Source organism: Salmo trutta, chromosome 16 (genome assembly GCF_901001165.1).
Source record: "Salmo trutta chromosome 16, fSalTru1.1, whole genome shotgun sequence".
NCBI classification, from domain to species: Eukaryota; Metazoa; Chordata; class Actinopteri; order Salmoniformes; family Salmonidae; genus Salmo; species Salmo trutta.
Window position 1 is genome coordinate 43,580,550 of NC_042972.1, and position 21,449 is coordinate 43,601,998.

The following is a 21,449-nucleotide window of genomic DNA, read 5'->3' on the forward strand; positions in this document are numbered from 1 at the left end:
ATAGAATTGATCAGGCTTTTGATTGTGGCCTGTGGAATGTTGTCCCACACCTCTTCAATGGCTGTGCGAAGTTGCTGGATATTGGAACACACTATCGATACAGAGCATCCCAAACATTCTCAATGGGAGACATGTTTGGTGAATATGGAGGCCATGGAAGAACTGGGCCATTTTCAGCTTCCAGGAATTGTATACAGATCTTTGCGACATGGGGCCATGCATTATCACGCTGAAACGTGATGGTGGCAGATGAATCTGTGTCATTGTGTTGTGTGACAAAACTGCACATTTTAGAGTGGCCATTTATTGTCCCGAGCACAAGGTGCACTTGTGTAATGATCATGCTGTTTAATCAGTTTCTTGATATTCCAGACCAGTCAGGTGGATGGATTATCTTGGCAAAGGAGAAAATCTCACTAACAGGGATGTACACAAATTTGTGCACAAAATTGGAGAGAATAAAGCTTTTTGAGTATATGAAAAAGGTCTGGGATCTTTTAATTCAGCGCATGAAACATGGGACCTACACTTTACATGTTGCATTTATATTTTTGTTTAGTGAAGCTAATTTCCAATTCAATTAATTTATCAAAACTCTGACTAGAATAGGAATGGAGTTATAGGCCTTCTCAGTCTGGTTATAGGCAGACTATGACGTGCGACCTGTACCATAGCCCATAAAGCCCATCTATCTTATTTAAAAAGGACTGAAGACAGAAACAGATTATTTGGTTACATTTCAACATATTTATTAGTATAACCAAAGTGCAGTAACATATATAAATTAAATCAAATTGCCTAGTGCACACACCAAATCAAAAGGCTATTGTGCAGAAATATATGGACAGTCGGGTGCATCACAAATTCAGAACCGCTGGACAGCAACATAATAAACTAAAGCACTGATGATTGGGAATGAGATGAGAATGACTGCTAAGGCTTTATCCATTCATTAAATACTAAACAAGATTAAAAAGTCTGATTAACATGACATCAATAACGCAGCCACATCCCGAGTCCCTGGTGCCGAGACATTCAGAAACGTAAAGGATCGTTTAGCAAGTATGGGTATTTGGACACAACCACTGCCTTTATCTTTGGATCAGTACCACTTCAACGTTTTTTGGGGGACTATCATTTCCTCCTCCAGGCTAGATGGTCATCATATTGTACAATTTTTGTCTCCCCTTTTCGTAGGGCTAGATTAGAAGGAGTAGGCTGCAATTTCTTCAGCGGAGTAGGCTACTAATTTCTGTCATATTAAAAATGATGTTGGTTATGTCTCCAGTCATATAAAGTGTAATAGAATTGCATGAACTATGTTTATAAAAGGTCACATTTTCCCTGTGCAAAGACGGAAGAAATGTCTCTGATTAGGCCTACCCTGTCACTACGCACTCAGGCATGCAGTGTTCAGAACTGTCTGTTTAGCTTATAGTGATTTGAGTTGTATTATTAGCCTAAATTATGACTATGCAATCTATTCATCACATTAGGAAAAGTAGCCTATCTTACATTAGTCTGCAAATTTGATGATAGATACGTGCAACCCATTATTATGAAGGTGCGATTTTATGGTAGAAAAATAGCTTCCCCAAACATGAAACTCTGACTTGATAGCGTGTTTTATGCATCTATTTCACGTTGCACTGAATATGTGCCATTCCACAAGTAAATTAGTCAATTTATGAGGTTGAGTAGTGGTTGTCATTGTATATGCTGTTCCACAGACCTTTAAACCTAATATTCCGGTGATAATACATTTTGTTTCTTTTTGCTGTTCTCCAAATAACATTGTTTTGAGTTTTAAATTGTGAATAAAGGCAGTAAATGAGCTTCAACTTCCAAAAAATTCCATCCCCCCAACACCCCACTTTGCCATACCCTAGGTTTGGCTGAACTGACACCACTGCTGTGGTAGGTGGGAAGGTGCAAGTTACCTGAATGTCTTGTATGGTATTTATATTGTATTGGCTTTTGAATAGAATTGACATGTTGATTCTTCTTATTAATGTTCATCTCAAAGTCCACTATATTGATGCAATTAGCTGTTGAAATTATTGTTTTTTTCTTCCAGCGGAGACCCCCAGAATCTCCTTCTAGGTTTCTTCCTCTGGCTTTGGGCTAAGCCCCCAATGTAATCAAATCGTTGTAACGCCCCTGCTTTTGACTGTAGGTTACAATAGGTTGACTACACTGCCATCTAGTGGTCAGGTTCCACAATTACTATTAATCTCTTCATTGTCTGAGCCTCCGAGGCCGACGACATTCCTGCAGTGCGCACGGCAACTGTCCTCTGAGTCCGCTCCCTCCCTCTCTGCCTGGCATCACATAAACTCACTGCACTAACCAACAATGGTTGAAAAGTTGCATCATTGGGACATCTGCCAAGCTTCCAAGCCTTTAAAAGGCTCATAAAAGCCTGTATAAATTAAGATTATCTCATGTTATGGCTGCATATTATTCTATCCCTTGCAACTCGGACACCATTGACATTTGAGGCTTATATTAGGAATATAAATCCCCATCCTTTTTTTCCCTCCAAAATAAAACCACATAGACCCATGTCATGTCTCAAATTTGCACTAGACCTATTTCCCCTTTGATTTATTGATGATTATCATATCTGCGGCTACTTCTTGTTGGGAAAAAATATTTAAGAAAGATCAAATCGATTTTGTAAAATTGGAAAGAGACAGGCTAATAAACTGGTTTTTTTTTAATGTTCAAGCCATTCGTACATGTTCATTTTAGCGAATGGATTATTGTTATGCTACATTTATTGAATTGTAGTTATGCCATTTCCAGCTCAGACATTTTTTTGTTACCAAATGGATTGATATTTGTGGGGATTAAGCTTTAGCCTATAGAGTCAACAGCCTAGTGGGAACCTGCTTTTAACAAACGGGTCTCTTTATAACGATTTTCAAATCTAGGACACATTGGGTTTGCCATGAAAGCATATTTCTAAAAAACTCTACACCCAAACATTTCATAAACACCTTATCACCGCCCAGCCCCCCCCAAAAAAGATGGGGAGCGGGGGGATAATTAATGTGCCGAACAATGGAGCAAGATTAAGGAACATCGAGGTATTTTATGCGGTTTCAGTCAAAAGTCGGTATCACCTTGACAGTTTGGGGGAAAAAGAAATGCCATTCAACGAAAGTGGCTCGATTATATAGGCCAATGCAATCCATATTCTAGTTCAACGATTTAACAAAGTGTTGAATCCATAAGGGAATTTGCCAAACGTAGGCTAAAGACTCTTTCTCAATCAACGTTAAAGAAGATTAACATTATTAAACAACGGTAAAGAAAACACAGTTTTCTGTTTCTTTGCATCTGTTAATTCTGGTTTTGGATGTTAGATGTTTATTGTGTTTGAAGGTGGAAGTCATATTTTTATTCTCAAAGCCGACAATATCAGCTCCTCTGGTTTAGAACGTAGATATAGGCGGCAGAACATGCGCAGTGGCAGTTTGTGCCATATTGGAATGAGGTCGTGAACGACTAGGCGGAAAGACACGGCTTCTAAAACCGACTTGAAAAACTATTTACTGGTAAGAATCAGATTTTGTGACCAAATACTCACATACAATATTTTGTTTATTAAGATCTTAATATGATATAATGCAATTTGGTGCTGTCTGCGTCTTTTTTCCCGTCTCTAAAAAAGATGACTCTGGCTCGGTCGAGTGCAAGCGCCCGTATTGCTTTAGCCTATCGCTCAAGCCATGACGTTTCAGTAACTTGACTTGGTCACAGGCGTTTTTAGCATGTGCCGAATCAGCCGCATTCTACTGCGGTGCCGTTGGCATCTGAACTGACCTATATGGCATAAACACAGAGAGGCTATGAAAGACATGTTCTTCAGTGCATTCGGTGTTCTTCTCTTTAGTGCACGTTCCAGTGTGAAAGTTGGATCATCGGCGCTCGTGCGTTCGAAGCTATTGCGATAATATCCATATTGCGGTAAGTAACCTATCGGAATTCCCTCAAATTTTGTTAATGTACTTAACCAATTTATTTAGTTGGATATCGCTCCTATATAATAACGGTTGCACAAGCTTCATGGACATCTGCGGATGTATTTTATTTTACAAATAGCCTAGCCATTTAAAAAATAAAATAAAAATTAAATTGTAGTTGATTGAATATGCCTAACAGATAAGGCCTAAATTATGCTATACACATTGATATTTCCACGTAGGCTACTCTAAGCACTAAACTGCCAATTTCTCTCCAGGTCCAACTTCCCAGTTATGCAACTTGAGTAATCGCAGCAACATTTTTTCAATTGATCTGCCGCAATAAACTGCAACATTGTTTCAATTGACGTACATCTATAGCCTAAAATGCTACATTGTTTCTTCTGACTTGCCAATGAAATAGCAATGCGAAGTGCTTTTTTGCGCAAAACTTGTATATTTACTTTTGCCATTGGTTAATTAAGTTGGAGCTATTTATGGTCAGGCTCTGCTATGGCCATTTACACGAAAAATCACGTTCAAATAACAGTTTCAACACTGCAACAACAGTGGGACAACAACAACAACAGCGGGACAACAACACTGCCCTCTGACGTGCGAGGGACTCACGGGCACCCCACTAACATTAGGCCCCTACTTGACATTGGCAACATGCAACCCTGAAATAATACAATCTCTCAAAGAACAAGTAGCCTATGTGAAGGCAAATTGCTGACAAAAAGGATTCAGAAACAAATAGGCTAATATTATTGTAATTGTTACACTTGATGAAAATACTCCCAATAGTCTAACTTTATTCTTGACATAAACCCTTGTCATCAAGACTTCACTTTCATTTAAAGTACATTTCTCAAACCCTTGTGTGTTCAATCAATGCATTTATTTTGCTTGCATTTCCTGCCCAGTGATCACCCAGTGATTAAGAGGACTTGATTCAGTCAGCAGCATGTTAAAAATGTTTTTTTTTGTGTATGCATTGTAGTTTCTCTTTCAGGGCGAGTCAGTGTATTTGTGCTGGTCTATCTTTTGGTGGAGAGAGTCAGACTGGCAGGGAGCCTGGTGGTGTGTGTGGATACTGGGCAGGCCTCTTTCAAACCATAGGGGAAGTTGTTAGTCATTCTGTTCACTTTGGTGATGAACTGAGAGTTTGTTTAACTGAATTAGCTGTGAATTCCCAGAAATATCAGCATAATAAAATAATCTTTCATCAACTCCCTCATCCTTCCCTTTTCAGCTTCATTCTAACTTGTCTATATCATATTAAAATAAACTTGCTGACATTTTCAATCTTTATCAACAACTTTTAGGATATATATTTTTTTGTGATCATCAGTTATTAGAATACCCCTCAACAGTGAGGCTTGGCTCTTTGCAAATGGCTAAATGGCTCTGCTGCTCTTTTTATCCTCCCTAGTGTGAGACGTGAGTATGACCTCCAGCACAATGAGGCCCTTTACACTGTCTGTGTGTGTCAGAAAATTCAGTCGGGCTTGGCTGGATAGCTCTGTGTGTGTACTCTGAGGGCGGCAGGGTCGTGGGTGAAAGGATGGGCTGATCCTGGGTCGCGGTGTCCGTGCGGTGGTCAGAAGGACCCTGTCTGATGGCTGTCTCCTCTTTAATAGAGACATCAGGCTTGACAAAGACAGGCCTGACAGCCCTGCTGAATGAAGCAGCAGTGTCGGAGCAGCTATCCTCTACATCCTATACACAAACCTCTCAGCTATTGTCATCTCCAATGCTCTCTCATGCCCGGTATATAAATGCCATTTCTCTTTTGTGTTAAATTCTTTAATCTGCTTTGTTGTCAAAGACTGGCTATAAGCCTACAGCTCAACTTCGGTTCAAAGTTATCGTGTCTTTAAGAGGCCTCGCTCATGCTTTTAGAAACTTATCTAGAAGGATCATTTGTATTTTCAAAAGCCTTACGTAAATGTTCTCAGTTTCACTTCCCTCACAAACACACACTAACTAACTAAACTTTGTTTATGCTTTTATTTGGCAAGCCCCCTCAACTTTCACAAAAATACATGTAATCACTGGACAAATGACATCCCTTTCACCAGCTTTACCACTTTTAACAACCACATACTATTCTTACTTGCTCTGCTGAATTTGGCTGTCAAACACAAATAATAATCCAGCTCTCCTTTCTTCCCCGGAGCTTCTAGACTTGTCCTGTAGGAGGAGCTAGCATGAGTCACGAGTCACTGGAGTCTGGTGAGTAATTCCATGGACCTCCAGCTTTGTTACTGGTGACGAGGGCTTTCTAACGTAACAAAATGAACTGAACTGGTGTATGTGTGTGTCGCAGATGAGGACTCTAATAAGCATGTGTCTGACTTTAACTGGGATGAATATCTGGAGGAGAACGGGACAGTGTCTGTGCCCCACCATGCCTTCAAACACGTAAGTACTGAGACCGCTCACAATCCTCTCATACCACACACGGTACTCACACACTCTTGATCCCAAATTCACCTTCTAAGATATTTCAATATCCCCCAGGTGGACCAGGGCTTGCAGACAGGACTGACTCCAGGTATGAAGCTGGAGGTGTGTGTCCGTTCAGAGACCGACCAACCCTACTGGGTGGCCACCATCATCACCACCTGTGGCCAGCTGCTCCTCCTGCGCTATGAGGGTTACCACGACGACCGCCGCGCTGACTTCTGGTGTGACATCATGACGGCGGACCTCCACCCCCTGGGATGGAGCCGGCAGCAGGGCAAACCCATGAGACCCCCAGAGGGTAAGAGAACTAGGGCTGGGGAGGAAACTCAGTTGGACGGGTGTTGTTTTACGAGGGTTATTACAGTAAAATCGCAAATGTAGTTTTCTAAAAACATTTGCGGTTTCTTTCCTTATTCTGTAATCGTGCCTCTCTACTGCCCCCCTCAGGTGTGAGAGAGAAGCAGCCAGACTGGGAGGGCGTCCTGGAGAAAGCCCTGGCTGAGAAGTGCAGTGCACCTGCCAACCTGCTTGAAGGGGTAAGGGGGTGCTCAGTTATAAACTGGAACAACTGGGAATGTATGACAGATAAGCAAGAGTTTTGAACTCCGTGTGTGTGTGTCATAAGGTGAATGCACCAATTTGTAAGTCGCTCTGGATAAGAGCGTCTGCTAAATGACTTAAATGTAAGTGTGTGTGTGTGTGTGTGTGTGTGTGTGTGTGTGTGTGTGTGTGTGGCCTCAGCGTCGTAAGGACCCAGTGGACCTGATGTCTCCAGGCTGCAGTGTGGAGCTGCAGGACTGTGTTGACCCTGGGGTGGCGTGGGGCGCTGAGGTGGAGGAGAATGTGGGTGGCAGGCTGAGACTACGCCTAGCTGGCACAGAGGGGCTCCCTGAAACACACTCCACCCTCTGGCTCTACTACCTGCACCCCCGCCTCCACCCACCTGGCTGGGCCAAGGAGCATGGCTGCACCCTCAGACCTCCTTCAGGTAAGCTGATCCTCTTTTCAAAAATAACTTCAGTTTTAACCTTTTCATGCGTGTGTTCCACAAATCTCTAACGGTCGCCCCAACGTTTCTTTTATGTGTGTGATCAAATCAAATGTATTTATATAGCCCTTCTTACATCATCTGATATCTCAAAGTGCTGTACAGAAACCCAGCCTAAAACCCCAAACAGCAAGCAATGCAGGTGTAGAAGCACGGTGATGTCAGAATGCACTCACTGTTCCAAAATGGGATTGTTACACAACAGGACAGTGTCACGCCCTGACCTTAGAGTTCCTTTTTATGTCTCTATTTTGGTTTGGTCAGGGCGTGAGTTGGGGTGGGCATTCTATGTTCCTTATCTATGTTTTGTATTTCTTTAGTTTTTGGCCTGGTATGGTTCTCAATCAGGGACAGCTGTCTATCGTTGTCTCTGATTGGGAGCCATACTTAGGTAGCCCTTTTTCCACCTGTCTTTTGTGGGAAGTTGTCTTTGCGTTGCATGGGTTTGCACGCATAGCTTTTCGTTTGTTGTATTGTTTTTTGTTTTGCTGGTTCACGTTTAAAATAAAGTAAGATGAACCCAACTCACGCTGTGCCTTGGTCTACCTTTAACGACGGATGTTACAGACAGTTAACCCGCGCTGTCCTCAAACCAAAGCACACTACCTGCTAATTATCTATAGGCTATGTTTTAACTTATCAATTTCAAATTATTTTCAAACAAGTTTTAATTTCTAACAGTTTGAATTGAGGTGTGTTCTGCCTCCTTGTTAATTCACATAAGAAGTAGCCCATTTCACTGTTGTGGACAATTTATGTTTGAGGCTTTACTGAGCTGGACAAACTTCTCTCTTCGAGGAGATCCCAAGCACTTCCCAAGTGTTTCCCCAGATCAAGTATGCAGACATTTTGCAGATCTCCAGTCAGAACACAAACTTTTTCACCCTGGCATATTATCCAGCTGGCATCCACATTGCCTTAATTGTTGTTTTCCTTACTAATAAAAACGTTGGACATGCGTGCGTTCCTATCAAAGTAAGTGCCTTATTACGTTATCATTATAGTTTCTTTATTGTGATGTCAGTTCTACTGTAGCACACAGTTGAAGTTTACATACAGTCGTGACCAAAAGTTTTGATAATGACACAAATATTAATTTTCAAAGTCTGCTGTCTCAGTTTGTATGATGGAAATTTGCATATACTTGAATGTTATGAAGAGTGATCAGATGAATTGAAATTAATTGCAAAGTCCCTCTTTGCCATGCAAATGAACTGAATCCCCCCCCAAAACATTCTACTGCATTTCAGCCCTGCCACAAAAGGACCAGCTGACATCATGTCAGTGATTCTCTTGTTAACACATGTGTGAGTGTTGACGAGGACCAGGCTGGAGATCACTCTGTCATGCTGATTGAGTTCGAATAACAGACTGGAAGCTTCAAAAGCAGGGTGGTGCTTGGAATCATTGTTCTTCCTCTGTCAACCATGGTTGCCTGCAAGGAAACACGTGCCGTCATCATTGCTTTGCACAAAAAGGGCTTCACAGGCAAGGATATTGCTGCCAGTAAGATTGCACCTAAATCAACCATTTATCGGATCATCAAGAACTTCAAGGAGAGCGGTTCAACTGTTGTGAAGAAGGCTTCAGGGCGCCCAAGAAAGTCCAGCAAGCGCCAGGACCGTCTCCTAAAGTTGATTCAGCTGCGGGATCCGGGCACCACCAGCACAGAGTTTGCTCAGGAATGGCAGCAGGCAGGTGTGAGTGCATCTGCATGCACAGTGAGGCGAAGACTTTTGGAGGATGGCCTGGTGTCAAGAAGGGCAGCAAAGAAGCCACTTCTCTCCAGGAAAAACATCAGGGACAGACTGATATTCTGCAAAAGGTGCACGGATTGGACTGCTGAGGACTGGGGTAAAGTCATTTTCTCTGATGAATCCCCTTTCTGATTGTTTGGGGCATCTGGAAAAAAGCTTGTCCGGAGAAGACAAGGTGAGCGCTACCATCAGTCCTGTGTCATGCCAACAGTAAAGCATCCTGAGACCATTCATGTGTGGGGTTGCTTCTCAGCCAAGGGAGTGGGTTCACTCACAATTTTGCCTAAGAACACAGCCATGAATAAAGAATGGTACCAACACATCCTCCGAGAGCAACTTCTCCCAACCATCCAGGAACAGTTTGGTGACGAACAATGCCTTTTCCAGCATGATGGAGCACCTTGCCATAAGGCAAAAGTGATAACTAAGTGGCTCGGGGGAACTGAAAACATCAATATTTTTCTGTCCATGGCCAGGAAACTCCCCAGACCTTGAACACATTGAGAACTTGTGGTCAATCCTCAAGAAGCAGGTGGGCAAACAAAAACACACAAATTCTGACAAACTCCAAGCATTGATTGTGCAAGAATATAGCCATTAGTCAGGATGTGGCCCAGAAGTTAATTGACAGCATGCCAGGGCGGATTGCAGAGGTCTTGAAAAAGAAGGGTCAACACTGCAAATATTGACTCTTTGCATCAACTTCATGTAATTGTTAATAAAAACCTTTGACTCTTATGAAATGCTTGTAATTATACTTCAGTATTCCATAGTAACATCTGACAAAAATATCTAAAGACACTGAAGCAGCAAACTTTGTGAAAATGTATATTTGTCATTCTCAAAACTTTTGGCCACGGCTGTACACCTTTAGCCAAATACATTTAAACTCAGTTTTTCACAATTCCTGACATTTAATCCTAGTAATAATACCCTGTCTTAGGTCAGTTAGGATCACCACTTTATTTTAAGAATGTGAAATGTCAAAATAATAGTAGAGAGAATGACTTATTTATTTCATCACATTCCCAGTGGGTCAGAAGATTACATACGCTCAATTAGTATTTGGTAGCATTGCCTTTTAAATTTTTTAACTTCGGTCAAACGTTTTGGGTAGCCTTCCACAAGCTTCCCACTATAAGTTGGGTGAATTGTGGCCTATTCCTCCTGACAGAGCTGGTGTAACTGAGTCAGGTTTGTAGGCCTCCTTGCTCGCACATGCTTTTTCAGTTCTGCCCACAACTTTTCTATAGGATTGAGGTCAGGGCTTTGTGATGGCCACTCCAATACATTGACTTTGTTGTCCTTAAGCCATTTTGCCACAACTTTGGAAGTATGCTTGGGGTCATTGTCCATTTGGAAGACCCATTTGCAACCAAGCTTTAACTTCCTGACTGATGTCTTGAGATGTTGCTTCAATATATCCACATAATTTTTCTTCCTCATGATGCCATCTATTTTGTGAAGTGCACCAGTCCCTCCTGCAGCAAAGCACCCCCACAACATGATGCTGCCACCCCTGTGCTTCATGGTTGGGATGGTGTTCTTCGGCTTGCAAGCCTCCCCTTTTTACTCCAAACATAACGATGGCCAAATTTTTGTTTCATCAGACCAGAGGACATTTCTCCAAAAAGTACAATATTTGTCCCCATGTGCAGTTGCAAACTGTAGTCTGGCTTTTTTATGCCAGTTTTGGAGCAGTGGCTTCTTCCTTGCTGAGTGGCCTTTCAGGTCATGTTGATATAGGACTCGTTTTACTGTGGATATAGATACTTTTGTACCGGTTTCCTCCAGCATCTTCACAAGGTCCTTTTGCTGCTGTTCTGGGATTGATTTGCACTTCTTGCACCAAAGTACGTTCATCTCTTGGAGACGGAATGTGTCTCCTTCCTGAGCGATATGACGGCTGCGTGGTCCCATGTTGTTTATACTTGCGTACTATTGTTTGTACAGATGAACGTGGCACCTTCAGGCATTTGGAAATTGCTCCCAAGGATGAACCAGACTTGTGGAGGTCTACAAATTTTTTTCTGAGGCCTTGGCTGATTTCTTTTTGATTCAAATTATGTCAGTTAGCCTTTCAGAAGCTTATAAAGCCATGACATCATTTTCTGGAATTTTCCAAGCTGTTTAAAGCCACAGTCCAACTTAGTGTATGTAAACTTCTGACCCACTGGAATTGTGATACAGTGAATTATAAGTGAATTAATCTGTCTGTTAACAATTGTTGGAAAAAGCACTTGTGTCATGCACAAAGTAAATGTTCTAACCGACTTGCTAAAACTATAGTTTGTTAATTAACAAGAAATTTGTGGAGTGGTTGAAAAACAAGTTTTATTGACTTCGACCTAAGTGTATGTAAACGTCCGACTTCAACTGTATGTATGGAGCATAATATATTTATTGTTTTTATTCACGTTTTCAGGGACTGGTGTCAAATCTTGCATAGATTGTAATGGACACATACACTTATTGAAGGGGTGTCCATTTGATTTTGTAAATATAGTGTATGTGGCTATTGCAGACACCTGTTGCTGACAGGTGTATCAAATCGAGCCAATGTTTGGGTCATTCTACACAAACATTGGCAGTAGAATGACCTTACTAAAGAGCTCATTGACTTTTGTCATGGCACCGTCATAGGATGCCACCTTTCTAACAAATCACTTCATCAAATTGTTGCCCCGGTCAACTGTAAGTCCTGTTATTGTGAAGTGGAAACGTCTAGGAGCAACAACGGGACCACCGAGTGCTGAAGCGCGTAGTGTGAAAAAATAGTCTGTCGTTCGTTGGGAGCTTCCTGAAATGGGTTTCCATGGCCGAGCAGCCGCACACAAGCCTAAGATCACCTTGCGTAATGCCAAGTGTTGGCTGGAGTGGTGTAAAGCTCGTAGCAATTGATGTCTGGAGCAGTGGAAACCCATTCTCTGGAGTGATGAATCACATTTCACCATCTATCAGTCTGACGGATGAATCTGGGTTTGGCAGATGCCAAGAACGCTACCTGCCCTAATGCATAGTGCCAACTGTAAAATCTGGTGGAGGAGGAATAATGTTCTGGGGCTGGTTTTTGTGGTTTGGGCTAGGCCCCTTAGTTCCAGGGAAATCTTAACGCTACATCATACAATGACATTCTAGACGATTCTGTGCTTCCAACTTTGTGGCAACAGTTTGGGGAAGGCCCTTTCCTGTTTCAGCATGACGATGCCCCGTGCACAAAGCGAGGTCCATACAGAAATGGTTTGTTGAGATGATAGGTGTGGAAGAACTTGACTGGCTGCACAGTGCCCTAACCTCAACCCCATCGAACACCTTTGGGATGAATTGGAATGCCGACTGCGAGCCAAGCCTAATTGCCCAACATCTGTGTTCGACCTCACTAATGCTCTTGTGGCTGAATGGAAGCAAGTCCCCGCAGCAATGTTCCAACATCTAGTGGAAAGCCTTCCCAGAAGAGTGGAGGCTGTTATAGCAGCAAAGGGTGGACCAATTCCATATTAATGCTCATGATTTTGGAATGAGATGTTCGACGAGCAGGTGTCCGCATACTTTTGGTCATGTAGTGTATGATGTGTAAAATACTTTTTGGAAGGTTGTACTGATTATGGTGAGCTAATGCCAGCTATGTGTGGCACATGTTTGTTGACATCATATAAAGCATTCTGGTTGTCACAAATATCTCAGACCAAAGATGTTATAACAAAACAAGGTAAAGGGATGGTTCACTCAACTGACTTCGATTGTAACTATCGTTACTCCAGGTTGCTAGCTCAGAACCCCCCCCCCCTTTCCAGGGGGTTTTATTTTTATTTAGAGTATAAACTTCTCCTGTGTTTGCCCCCAAAATATTGATAAATCCACCATCACAGTAATATTTCCTGCATCATATCCCCCTACGATACCTTCCCCCATTTCTACCCCTTATCGAATTGTTATCCCCCACAAATTCAATTAACCCCCCCACACACAAACCATCTGTTGTCGAAATTCTTACACGGGGGCACTCAAAGTCAATCTTAAATTAATCATTGTTTATTTGTCAGCATGTGGAGAGGTTCCAACCAGCTCAATGCACCATAGTACACATGTCAATCAGGAGCTCTGCTTGGGAAGTCCCAGCAGTTGTCTTTATATATGACTATACACAGACAAGTTATATTTACAAGATTTAGCATTTTTTTTATCATTACCGTTTTTGTTTCAATCATGTGACCAACCATTACTGTTTCATAACATGTGACAGACCAACACCTCAAGGCTTCTCCTCTCTAAGCTGAGACCTTGAAACTGAGATCTTTCGTTTGTTCTCAAAACAACATCTGGGCGTACTGCCAAATTGCAGCTACTAAATGAGGATTTGTACAGTCAGCCTCTTGCATGAACACAGAAATTGGCTTATAGAACAGCACATGAATAGAACACAGAAATTAATTATAAGAAAAGCACAAACATTAAAAATCCCATTACACATCCTAAAATGGTTTCAACTAAATCTGGCAACCCTGTTTAGCTTTCACGTTTTGGCTAGGCAGTAGGCTTTTATTTGGGGTGATGATCTGTGAGTTGATAACATTTTATTTGCTATGTGATTTGTCAAACACTGTAAATAACTTGTCAAGTCATGTGCTCCGGTTCTTGTATATGCTGTAACAAGTACATCGAAGATTTGTAATATGCTGAAAAGTGGCCAAACAAAGTTGTTTTTTAGACAATGGGCGCAGCCATCTTTGACTTTGTTTATTTGTGTCTTATAGTGAATGGCATTCTGGGACTAGGGAGTTTTCACTTTTCAACCATAAACAAACATGGCTGCCATCATAAAGATTTTAGCTGCTGTTATCTTCGCTGACATGCATCTCTTTTCTAAACAATATTACATTTCTCCCTTGTGCTCACCAGAGATGTGGTACGTTGCAAACAAGTCTAGCTGTTAGGCTGCTAATTTATGTAAAACAAAATCTCAGCACAACCAGTTATTTAGACTGGTTTATGGAATGAGTTTGGCTGTGGATGTGTTCCGTGTGATGCTTGGATGATGAAGTTTGCGTTTATCTTTTACAATAAAAGGTGAAATTGAGGAATAAAGTTGGTAATACCTTTTATTTCCCATCAGTACATAACATTGTTTTTCAGACAAAAATTGTGTTTGGTTGCATCCTGCATTCTGTTGCAACTTGCTTACTTGCTATTTGTGATGGTATGCTGCAGGGACCACTCAACAATGATCACAAATATGTGATCTATTGCATCAAAGGGTTAAGATGCAAAACGTAATTTATGAATAAATCGGAGGTTGTGGTTTTTACTGTTTTAACGTGATAATTTGTGTGTGCTTGCTTGTTTCAGCCCTGGTTGCCCTGCACACAGAGGAGAAGTGGGAGGAGGTCAGACAGAGGATGATTGATCAGCCTCATGATGAAGCCCTCTCTGAGGAGTTCTATAAGGTGATGGCACTACCAAGCATTATTTACTAACATTACAAGGGTCTGTGGAATACCTGTGCAATATTAATATAATAAGCCATCACTGTGTGGTGTGTGCGTGCATCAGGACCGGCCTGTCATCTCTGCCCACTGCTTCACTGAGGGGATGAAACTGGAGGCCGTTGACCCTGCATCCCCATTCTGCATCAGTCCTGCCACCGTTACCAAGGTAACAACCTCTTTACTGTCCCCCTCACCTCAGGCTCCTGGATTTGTCTGAATGCGTCCTTCCCAGGCCAAAATGAATGACTGGGTTGGATGATGGCAGTACAGTAATGAAGGTACTCCACCCAACAGTTTCCACCATATTGTTGCTGCCTATTCAGTCCACTCAGATCAGTGTTCACCTCAGGGCTAGGAGAGTAAAGATGAATCCTGACATAGTACCCATGTAAACTCTGGGAGTCTATCCACTCCATGCGGAAGTGGGTAGTCAGTGAGGTACAGTATGGTAGTGTATGAGGCTAGCTTTGGGTGTGATATGGTCATGGAGGAAGGGTAGGGTAACTACTGCATAGAGCCAACATGAGTATGATGTAATACCCTAGCTCTTCTCTTCAGGTGTTCAGTGACCAGTACTTCCTGGTAAAGATGGACAATCTCTGTGGTGATGATTTGGTGTCAGAAGGCAGTGGGAAGTCCTTCCTGTGTCACAGGGACAGTCCTGGGATCTTTCCCGCCCAGTGGAGCCTGAAGAATGGTCTCCAGCTCAGCCCACCTCCAGGTGGGGAAACACTAGTAACATTTACAGAGCTACTTTTAAAACTGTGCTCAAACTTAAAAAAAAACGTTAAGCTAGTTGTATTGTGGTCTCTCTCTCTTTCTCTCTCTCCGGTTGTTTAGGGTACCAGGGGCAGGACTTTGACTGGGCAGACTACCTGAAACAGTGTGAGGCCGAGGCAGCACCCCAAAACTGCTTCCCCACAGTGAGTCAAGCGCTGTCTGACAAACGGCCTCATAGAAAAATGCATGTTATAACATGAGTGTATGGCATGGGTGAACAGGGGCAATGAATAATCTCTCTCTCCTGATGTCTCTCTGTCTGTCTCAGGAACAGTCTGATCACAGCTTTAAAGAGGCCATGAAGCTGGAAGCGGTCAACCCACTCTCACCTGAGCACATTCATGTGGCATCAGTAATCAAGGTTAAAGGGCAACATATCTGGCTTGGCCTGGAAGGTGAGAACCTGTAGCTACGCCTCATATGTGGGCCCTGCATTTTTAAAGCTTAGTTTGAGACCATTTAAGTGTGAGCTTGTTCACAATGATGGTATTGATATTAGATCATTAATAAGTTGTGTGATTAAATAATCTGTGTCCCTGTGTGTCCAGGGTTGAAACAGGCTATGCCAGAGCTTATAGCTCATGTGGACTCATTGGACATCTTTCCTGTCAGCTGGTGTGAGACCAACGGTTACCCTTTGCTGTACCCCATCAAGCCCGAAGGTGGGCGTCCCAAAATAGGATCCCTCTGTGTTCCTCTCTCTAATCTGAAGGGGTGCCATGCCACAATATGCATGGACGTGTTAATATTGCAGTCACAATATTTGACAGTACTGTGTATAGTTTCAGTAGTTTTCATGGTGATTATACATTGTCTTACAGTTGAGAAGCAGAGGAGGATTGCTGTGGTGCAGCCTGAGAAACAGTAAGTAGGCCTATGGGAAAGGAAGGACTCTCATTGGCTGTTCATTGGCTGTTTGTCCACTTTTGATTGGTTAATATTCCAGTCCTGTGCATTTTGACCACTAACCTGTATCTTTGTCCCTAAAGCCGAGCTCCACCCAAATCCTCAACACCTGACGCACTCCAGCATCAGATGACCAGCCAATCAGAGACTGGTGAGTGTTCTCTTTCTCATCTAGACATCCCAGACAAATACATTACGATTGTTTCTGAGGTGAGGCACACCTATTACATTGTGTGTGTGTGTGTGTGTGTGTGATGTTTTTTGTACAGGACAGGGGAACGGGAAGTACTGCTGTCCTAAGATCTACTTCAACCACCGCTGCTTCTCTGGACCCTACCTGAACAAGGGCCGCATCGCTGAGCTGCCCCAGTGTGTCGGCCCTGGCAACTGTGTCCTGGTGCTCAAAGAGGTGAGGAGCACCCGAGTGGGATTGGAAAACCATACTACACGATATTATAACTATATTACAATATACTCAAAAGTAAAGTAAACTACTCAATTCTTCTAAAAGCGGTAAGTAATAGGGCAAAATTATACTATCCCAAAAGATCACTTCCCACTTAGACTTTGAATAGTATCCATGCTAATCCCTTCATGTCTCTCTCTGTCTCCCTGTGTCCTGTCCAGGTGTTGACTCTGCTGATCAACTCTGCCTACAAGCCCAGCCGGGTGCTCAGGGAGCTGCAGCTGGACCAGGAGGGCCGCTGGCACGGCCATGGAGAGACGCTCAAAGCCAAGTGAGGAACACATTCTCTGTCACCCCGTGCCCTTTGTAACTTTTCTGCTCATATTGGTGCTTGAGTTGATTTATTAAAGTGTGTACTGGGCCTGGCTAAGCAGTCCTAGCGTTGCTAACCTGAGGATCTATTTTTGACCGGCAGGTACAAGGGAAAGAGTTACCGGGCTACGGTGGAGATAGTGCGTACAGCAGACTGCGTGGCTGAGTTTTGTAGGAAGACCTGCATGAAGCTGGAGTGTTGCCCAAACTTGTTTGGACCTCGCATGGTTCTGGAGCACTGCTCAGAGAACTGTTCTGTGCTCACCAAGACCAAATACAGTATGTGTCACCAGTGCTTGACTTGAACTGTAATAGGTGCCGGTACTCATTTTGGGTGCTTTTACTGTTTATATTTAGATGCAGGCGCTCCACAATACATTTGAGTTAATATTTTATGAGAGGGACAGGAGCTCAAGCAGTAGAACATTTAACATGCCCTACTCCGCTCTGGTGAGCCCCCGCCCTAATCAAGCACTCTAGATCTAATGCATATCTGTGAAAACTGGTATTAAAATATCTGGTGTTATTGAGATCAAGCTGATATGCAGGGGAAAAATATCTTAGGGAACCAGTGTCTGTTTTTATGTGTACTTAGATTAATAAACAATGTCGATGGTAAAGTATTGGATGCATAATGTCAGGAGGACAAAGATTGTAATATTGATTTGTTCTCTGCAGCTTATTACTATGGTAAGAAGAAGAGTAGGCTAGTGGGCCGCCCACCAGGGGGGCACTCTAACCTGGAAGGGGGGGTGAAGAGGAGAGGTAGGAGGAGGAAGAGGAGGAAGCAACTCTTCGTCCATAAGAAGAGACGCTCCTCAGCCTCACTGGACAACACACCTGCCGGTTCACCACAGGTAACACACACACACACACGTGTGTGTATATATATCTCTATCTATCCAGACATCTTTAAACTGAACCATCCCTTTCTCTAACACAGGGGAGTGGAGAGGAGGAGGATCTGGATGATGAGGACTCTCTGAGTGACGATACTGGCTCTGAACTCCAGGATGATCAGGACGATTCAGAATATTCCATTGGGAAGTCACAACCACCCACCCCGTCCCCTTCTCCTCCCGCAACACCCCGGCCAACCCGAAAGCGCAGGAAACCTCGCTCCCCATCCTACTCTGATGATGAGAACCACCCACCTTCACCAAAGGTAGACTACTGTGCCTTGACTTCTTGTTTGTTCACTGTTAATACAGTGGCTTGCTAAAGTATTCACCATTTTTAGGCATTTTTCCTATTTTATTGCCTTACATCCTGGAATTAAAATGAATTTTTGTGGGTTTGTATCATTTTATTTACACAACATGCCTCCCACTTTGAAGATGTGAAACAAACAAGAAATTATACAAAAAAACTGAACTTGAGCGTGTGTAAATATTCACCCCCCCCCCCCAAAGTCAACTTTGTAGAGCCACCTTTTGTAGCAATTACAGCTGCAAGTCTCTTGGGGTATGTCTCTATAAGCTTGGCACATCTAGCCACTGGGATTTGTGCCCATTCTTTAAGGCAAAACTTCTCCAGCTCCTTCAAGTTGGATGGGTTCTGCTTGTGTACAGCAATCTTTAAGTCATACCACAGATTCTTAATTGGATTGAGGTCTGGGCTTTGACTAGGCCATTCCAAGACATTTAAATGTTTCCCCTTAAACCACTTGAGTGTTGCTTTAGCAGTATGCTTAGGGTCATTATCCTGCTGGAAGGTGAACCTCCATCCCAGTTTCAAATCTCTGGAAGACTGAAAGGTTTCCCTCAAGAATTTCCCTGTATTTAGTGCCATCCATCATTCCTTCAATTCTTACCAGTTTCCCAGTCCCTGCTGATGGATAAACATCCCCACAGCATGATGCTGCCACCACCATGCTTCACTGTGGGGATGGTGCTCTGGGTGATGAGAGGTGTTGGGTTTACGCCAGACATAGTGTTTTCCTTGATGGCCACAAAGCACAATTTTAGTCTCATCTGACCAGAGTACTTTCTTCCATATGTTTGGGGAGTCTCCCACATGCCTTTTGGCAAACACCAAACATGTTTGCTTATTTTTTTCTTTAAGTAATGGCTTTTTTCTGGCCACTCTTCTGTAAAGCCCAGCTCTGTGGAGTGTACAGCTTAAAGTGGTCCTATGGACAGATACTCCAATCTCCGCTGTGGAGCTTTGCAGCTCCTTCAGGGTTATCTTTGGTCTCTTCGTTGCCTCTCTGATTAATGCCCTCCTTGCCTGGTCCGTGAGTTTTGGTGGGCGGCCTTCTCTTGGTAGGTTTGTTGTGGTACCATATTCTTTCAGTTTTTTTAATAATGGATTTAATGGTGCTCCGTAGGATGTTCAAAGTTTCTGATATGTTTTTATAACCCAACCCTGATCTGTACTTCTCCACAACTTTGTCCCTGACCTGTTTGAAGAGCTCCTTGGTCTTCATGGTGTCGCTTGCTTGGTGGTACCCCTTGCTTAGTGGTGTTGCAGACTCTGAGGCCTTTCAGAACAGGTGTATATATACTCAGATCATGTGACACTTAGATTGCACACAGGTGGACTTTTTTTTAACTAATTATGTGACTTCTGAAGGTAATTGGTTGTAACAGATCTTATTTAGGGGCTTCATGGCAAAGGGGGTGAATACATATGCGTGCACCCCTTTTCCGTTTTTATATTCTTTTGAATTTTTTGAAACCATTTTTTAAATTTCACTTCACCAATGTGGACTATTTTGTGTATGTCCATACATAAAATCCAAATAAAAATGAATTTAAATTACAGGTTTTAATGCAAGAAAATAAGAAAAACGCCAAGGGGATGAACACTTGTGTATATACAGTATGTTGTATTGTCTAGACTTTATTGTCCCTGTTCAAGTTAAAAACCATAATTAACTGCATCTTTGTGTCCTGCATGTTGTTTTGCAGCGTTCAAGAGGTGAGGCTCCCCAGAAGTTGTGTTTGGACACCAGTCCCCTGGAGTGGAGTGTGACTGATGTGGTGTGTTTCATCAGGACCACCGACTGTGCTCCCCTGGCTCGCATTTTCTTGGATCAGGTAATAATTACACACACACACGATAATTATCTCTACTGTATAACTGTGTGTACACTGTGGCCTACATCCATGACCATTGTTGTCTTACCCCATGACCGTGCTTGTGTTTTCAGGAGATTGATGGACAGGCTCTGCTCCTTCTCAACCTGCCCACGGTGCAGGAGTGTATGGACCTGAAACTGGGACCAGCCATAAAGCTGTGTCACCATATCGAAAGGGTCAAACTGGCATTCTACCAGCAATTTGCTACGTAGCTGAGGGTTCTAAAATAAGAGAAACTTTACATAGTCAGTAACCTGAAATGATTCCATAACTGATTTACCACTGGACATCCTTCGGACCCTGCACCCAGACCCAGCACAACAGCAGCAGTCAGGCATGGACATCAGATGAGTCAAGACTTGCATTGTTTCTTTGCTATTTCTACTGTATGGTCAGAGAGAGGTTACCCCGCTTTATTCTAGGTAAAGACACCTCACATGGATATTCATATTCAGGTTTGTCGCCCACAGTCTCAAAAGGACTCCTGGTTTCATTTGATCAACTTGCAAGCATGGACAATGCAAGGTTCTAAGCACAAAGACAAATAAACCACTGTACTATATTGTGGTATGCAAAGCGTATCGAACAGGGTGTATTTGTGTAGAGTGTACATATTTAAAAGCTATTCTAGTATAACAGGGTGATTTAATGGTTATAGCTTGATTTTATACGAAACATATTTGCTTTGAAAGTATTTGTGAAGGCCTTCATTCGTCTTCTCTGAAAATGATTTGAACTTATAATCATATTGAAGACATTAGGGCCTGTGGTAAAAGCATTAGGATTGAGGTGTTTTTGGAGCAGAAATCAGATACATTTTATAGGTTTACCTTTTTCCTACAACCCTTGATAGATTACTGGATATTGTGTGGTATTTTATTTTTGTTAGCCAACTAACTCTTTGCTATGTTTTTAGTTTCCCTCATTTAACCCGTCTCTGCCACTGAGATCAAATATATTTTACAGCAGATAAAATTGATTAATTTGACTATGTTTGTGGAATATGATATTTAAGAGAATATGGAATAAAAGCCTGAATCTCTTCCCCCTTGAGATTCACGATCTTTCCTACACTTCCCATGATGCCGTTAATCGGGTCACGTCGAGCACATGAACCTTTACGTCTTGTCAACATGAATGGGCAGTCTGAACAGACTCAGAAGGGATG

General features: G+C 42.6%; 1 protein-coding gene across 4 annotated transcripts; it reads left to right on the top strand.

Moving 5' to 3' along the window:
* Window positions 1-3,380: 3,380 nt before the first annotated feature.
* Window positions 3,381-21,353, top strand: LOC115150787 (scm-like with four MBT domains protein 1). 4 transcript variants are annotated; one of them, XM_029694464.1, is made up of 22 exons: window positions 3,381-3,563; window positions 3,902-3,975; window positions 6,161-6,209; window positions 6,304-6,398; window positions 6,498-6,741; window positions 6,891-6,979; window positions 7,185-7,431; window positions 14,595-14,692; window positions 14,799-14,900; window positions 15,293-15,455; window positions 15,575-15,657; window positions 15,783-15,909; window positions 16,063-16,176; window positions 16,336-16,378; window positions 16,504-16,571; window positions 16,690-16,829; window positions 17,048-17,157; window positions 17,302-17,477; window positions 17,877-18,055; window positions 18,142-18,363; window positions 20,111-20,239; window positions 20,353-21,353. In XM_029694464.1, exons 3-22 carry the CDS (start codon window positions 6,185-6,187, stop codon window positions 20,491-20,493), a joined length of 2,595 nt encoding a protein of 864 aa, XP_029550324.1. In that variant the 5' UTR covers window positions 3,381-3,563; window positions 3,902-3,975; window positions 6,161-6,184; the 3' UTR covers window positions 20,494-21,353. The 4 variants fall into 4 exon arrangements, with proteins under 4 accessions (XP_029550324.1, XP_029550326.1, XP_029550323.1 ...); XM_029694466.1 differs by lacking the exon at window positions 3,902-3,975 and adding an exon at window positions 5,617-5,744; XM_029694463.1 differs by lacking the exon at window positions 3,902-3,975 and having other exon boundaries at window positions 6,154-6,209.
* Window positions 21,354-21,449: the final 96 nt, after the last annotated feature.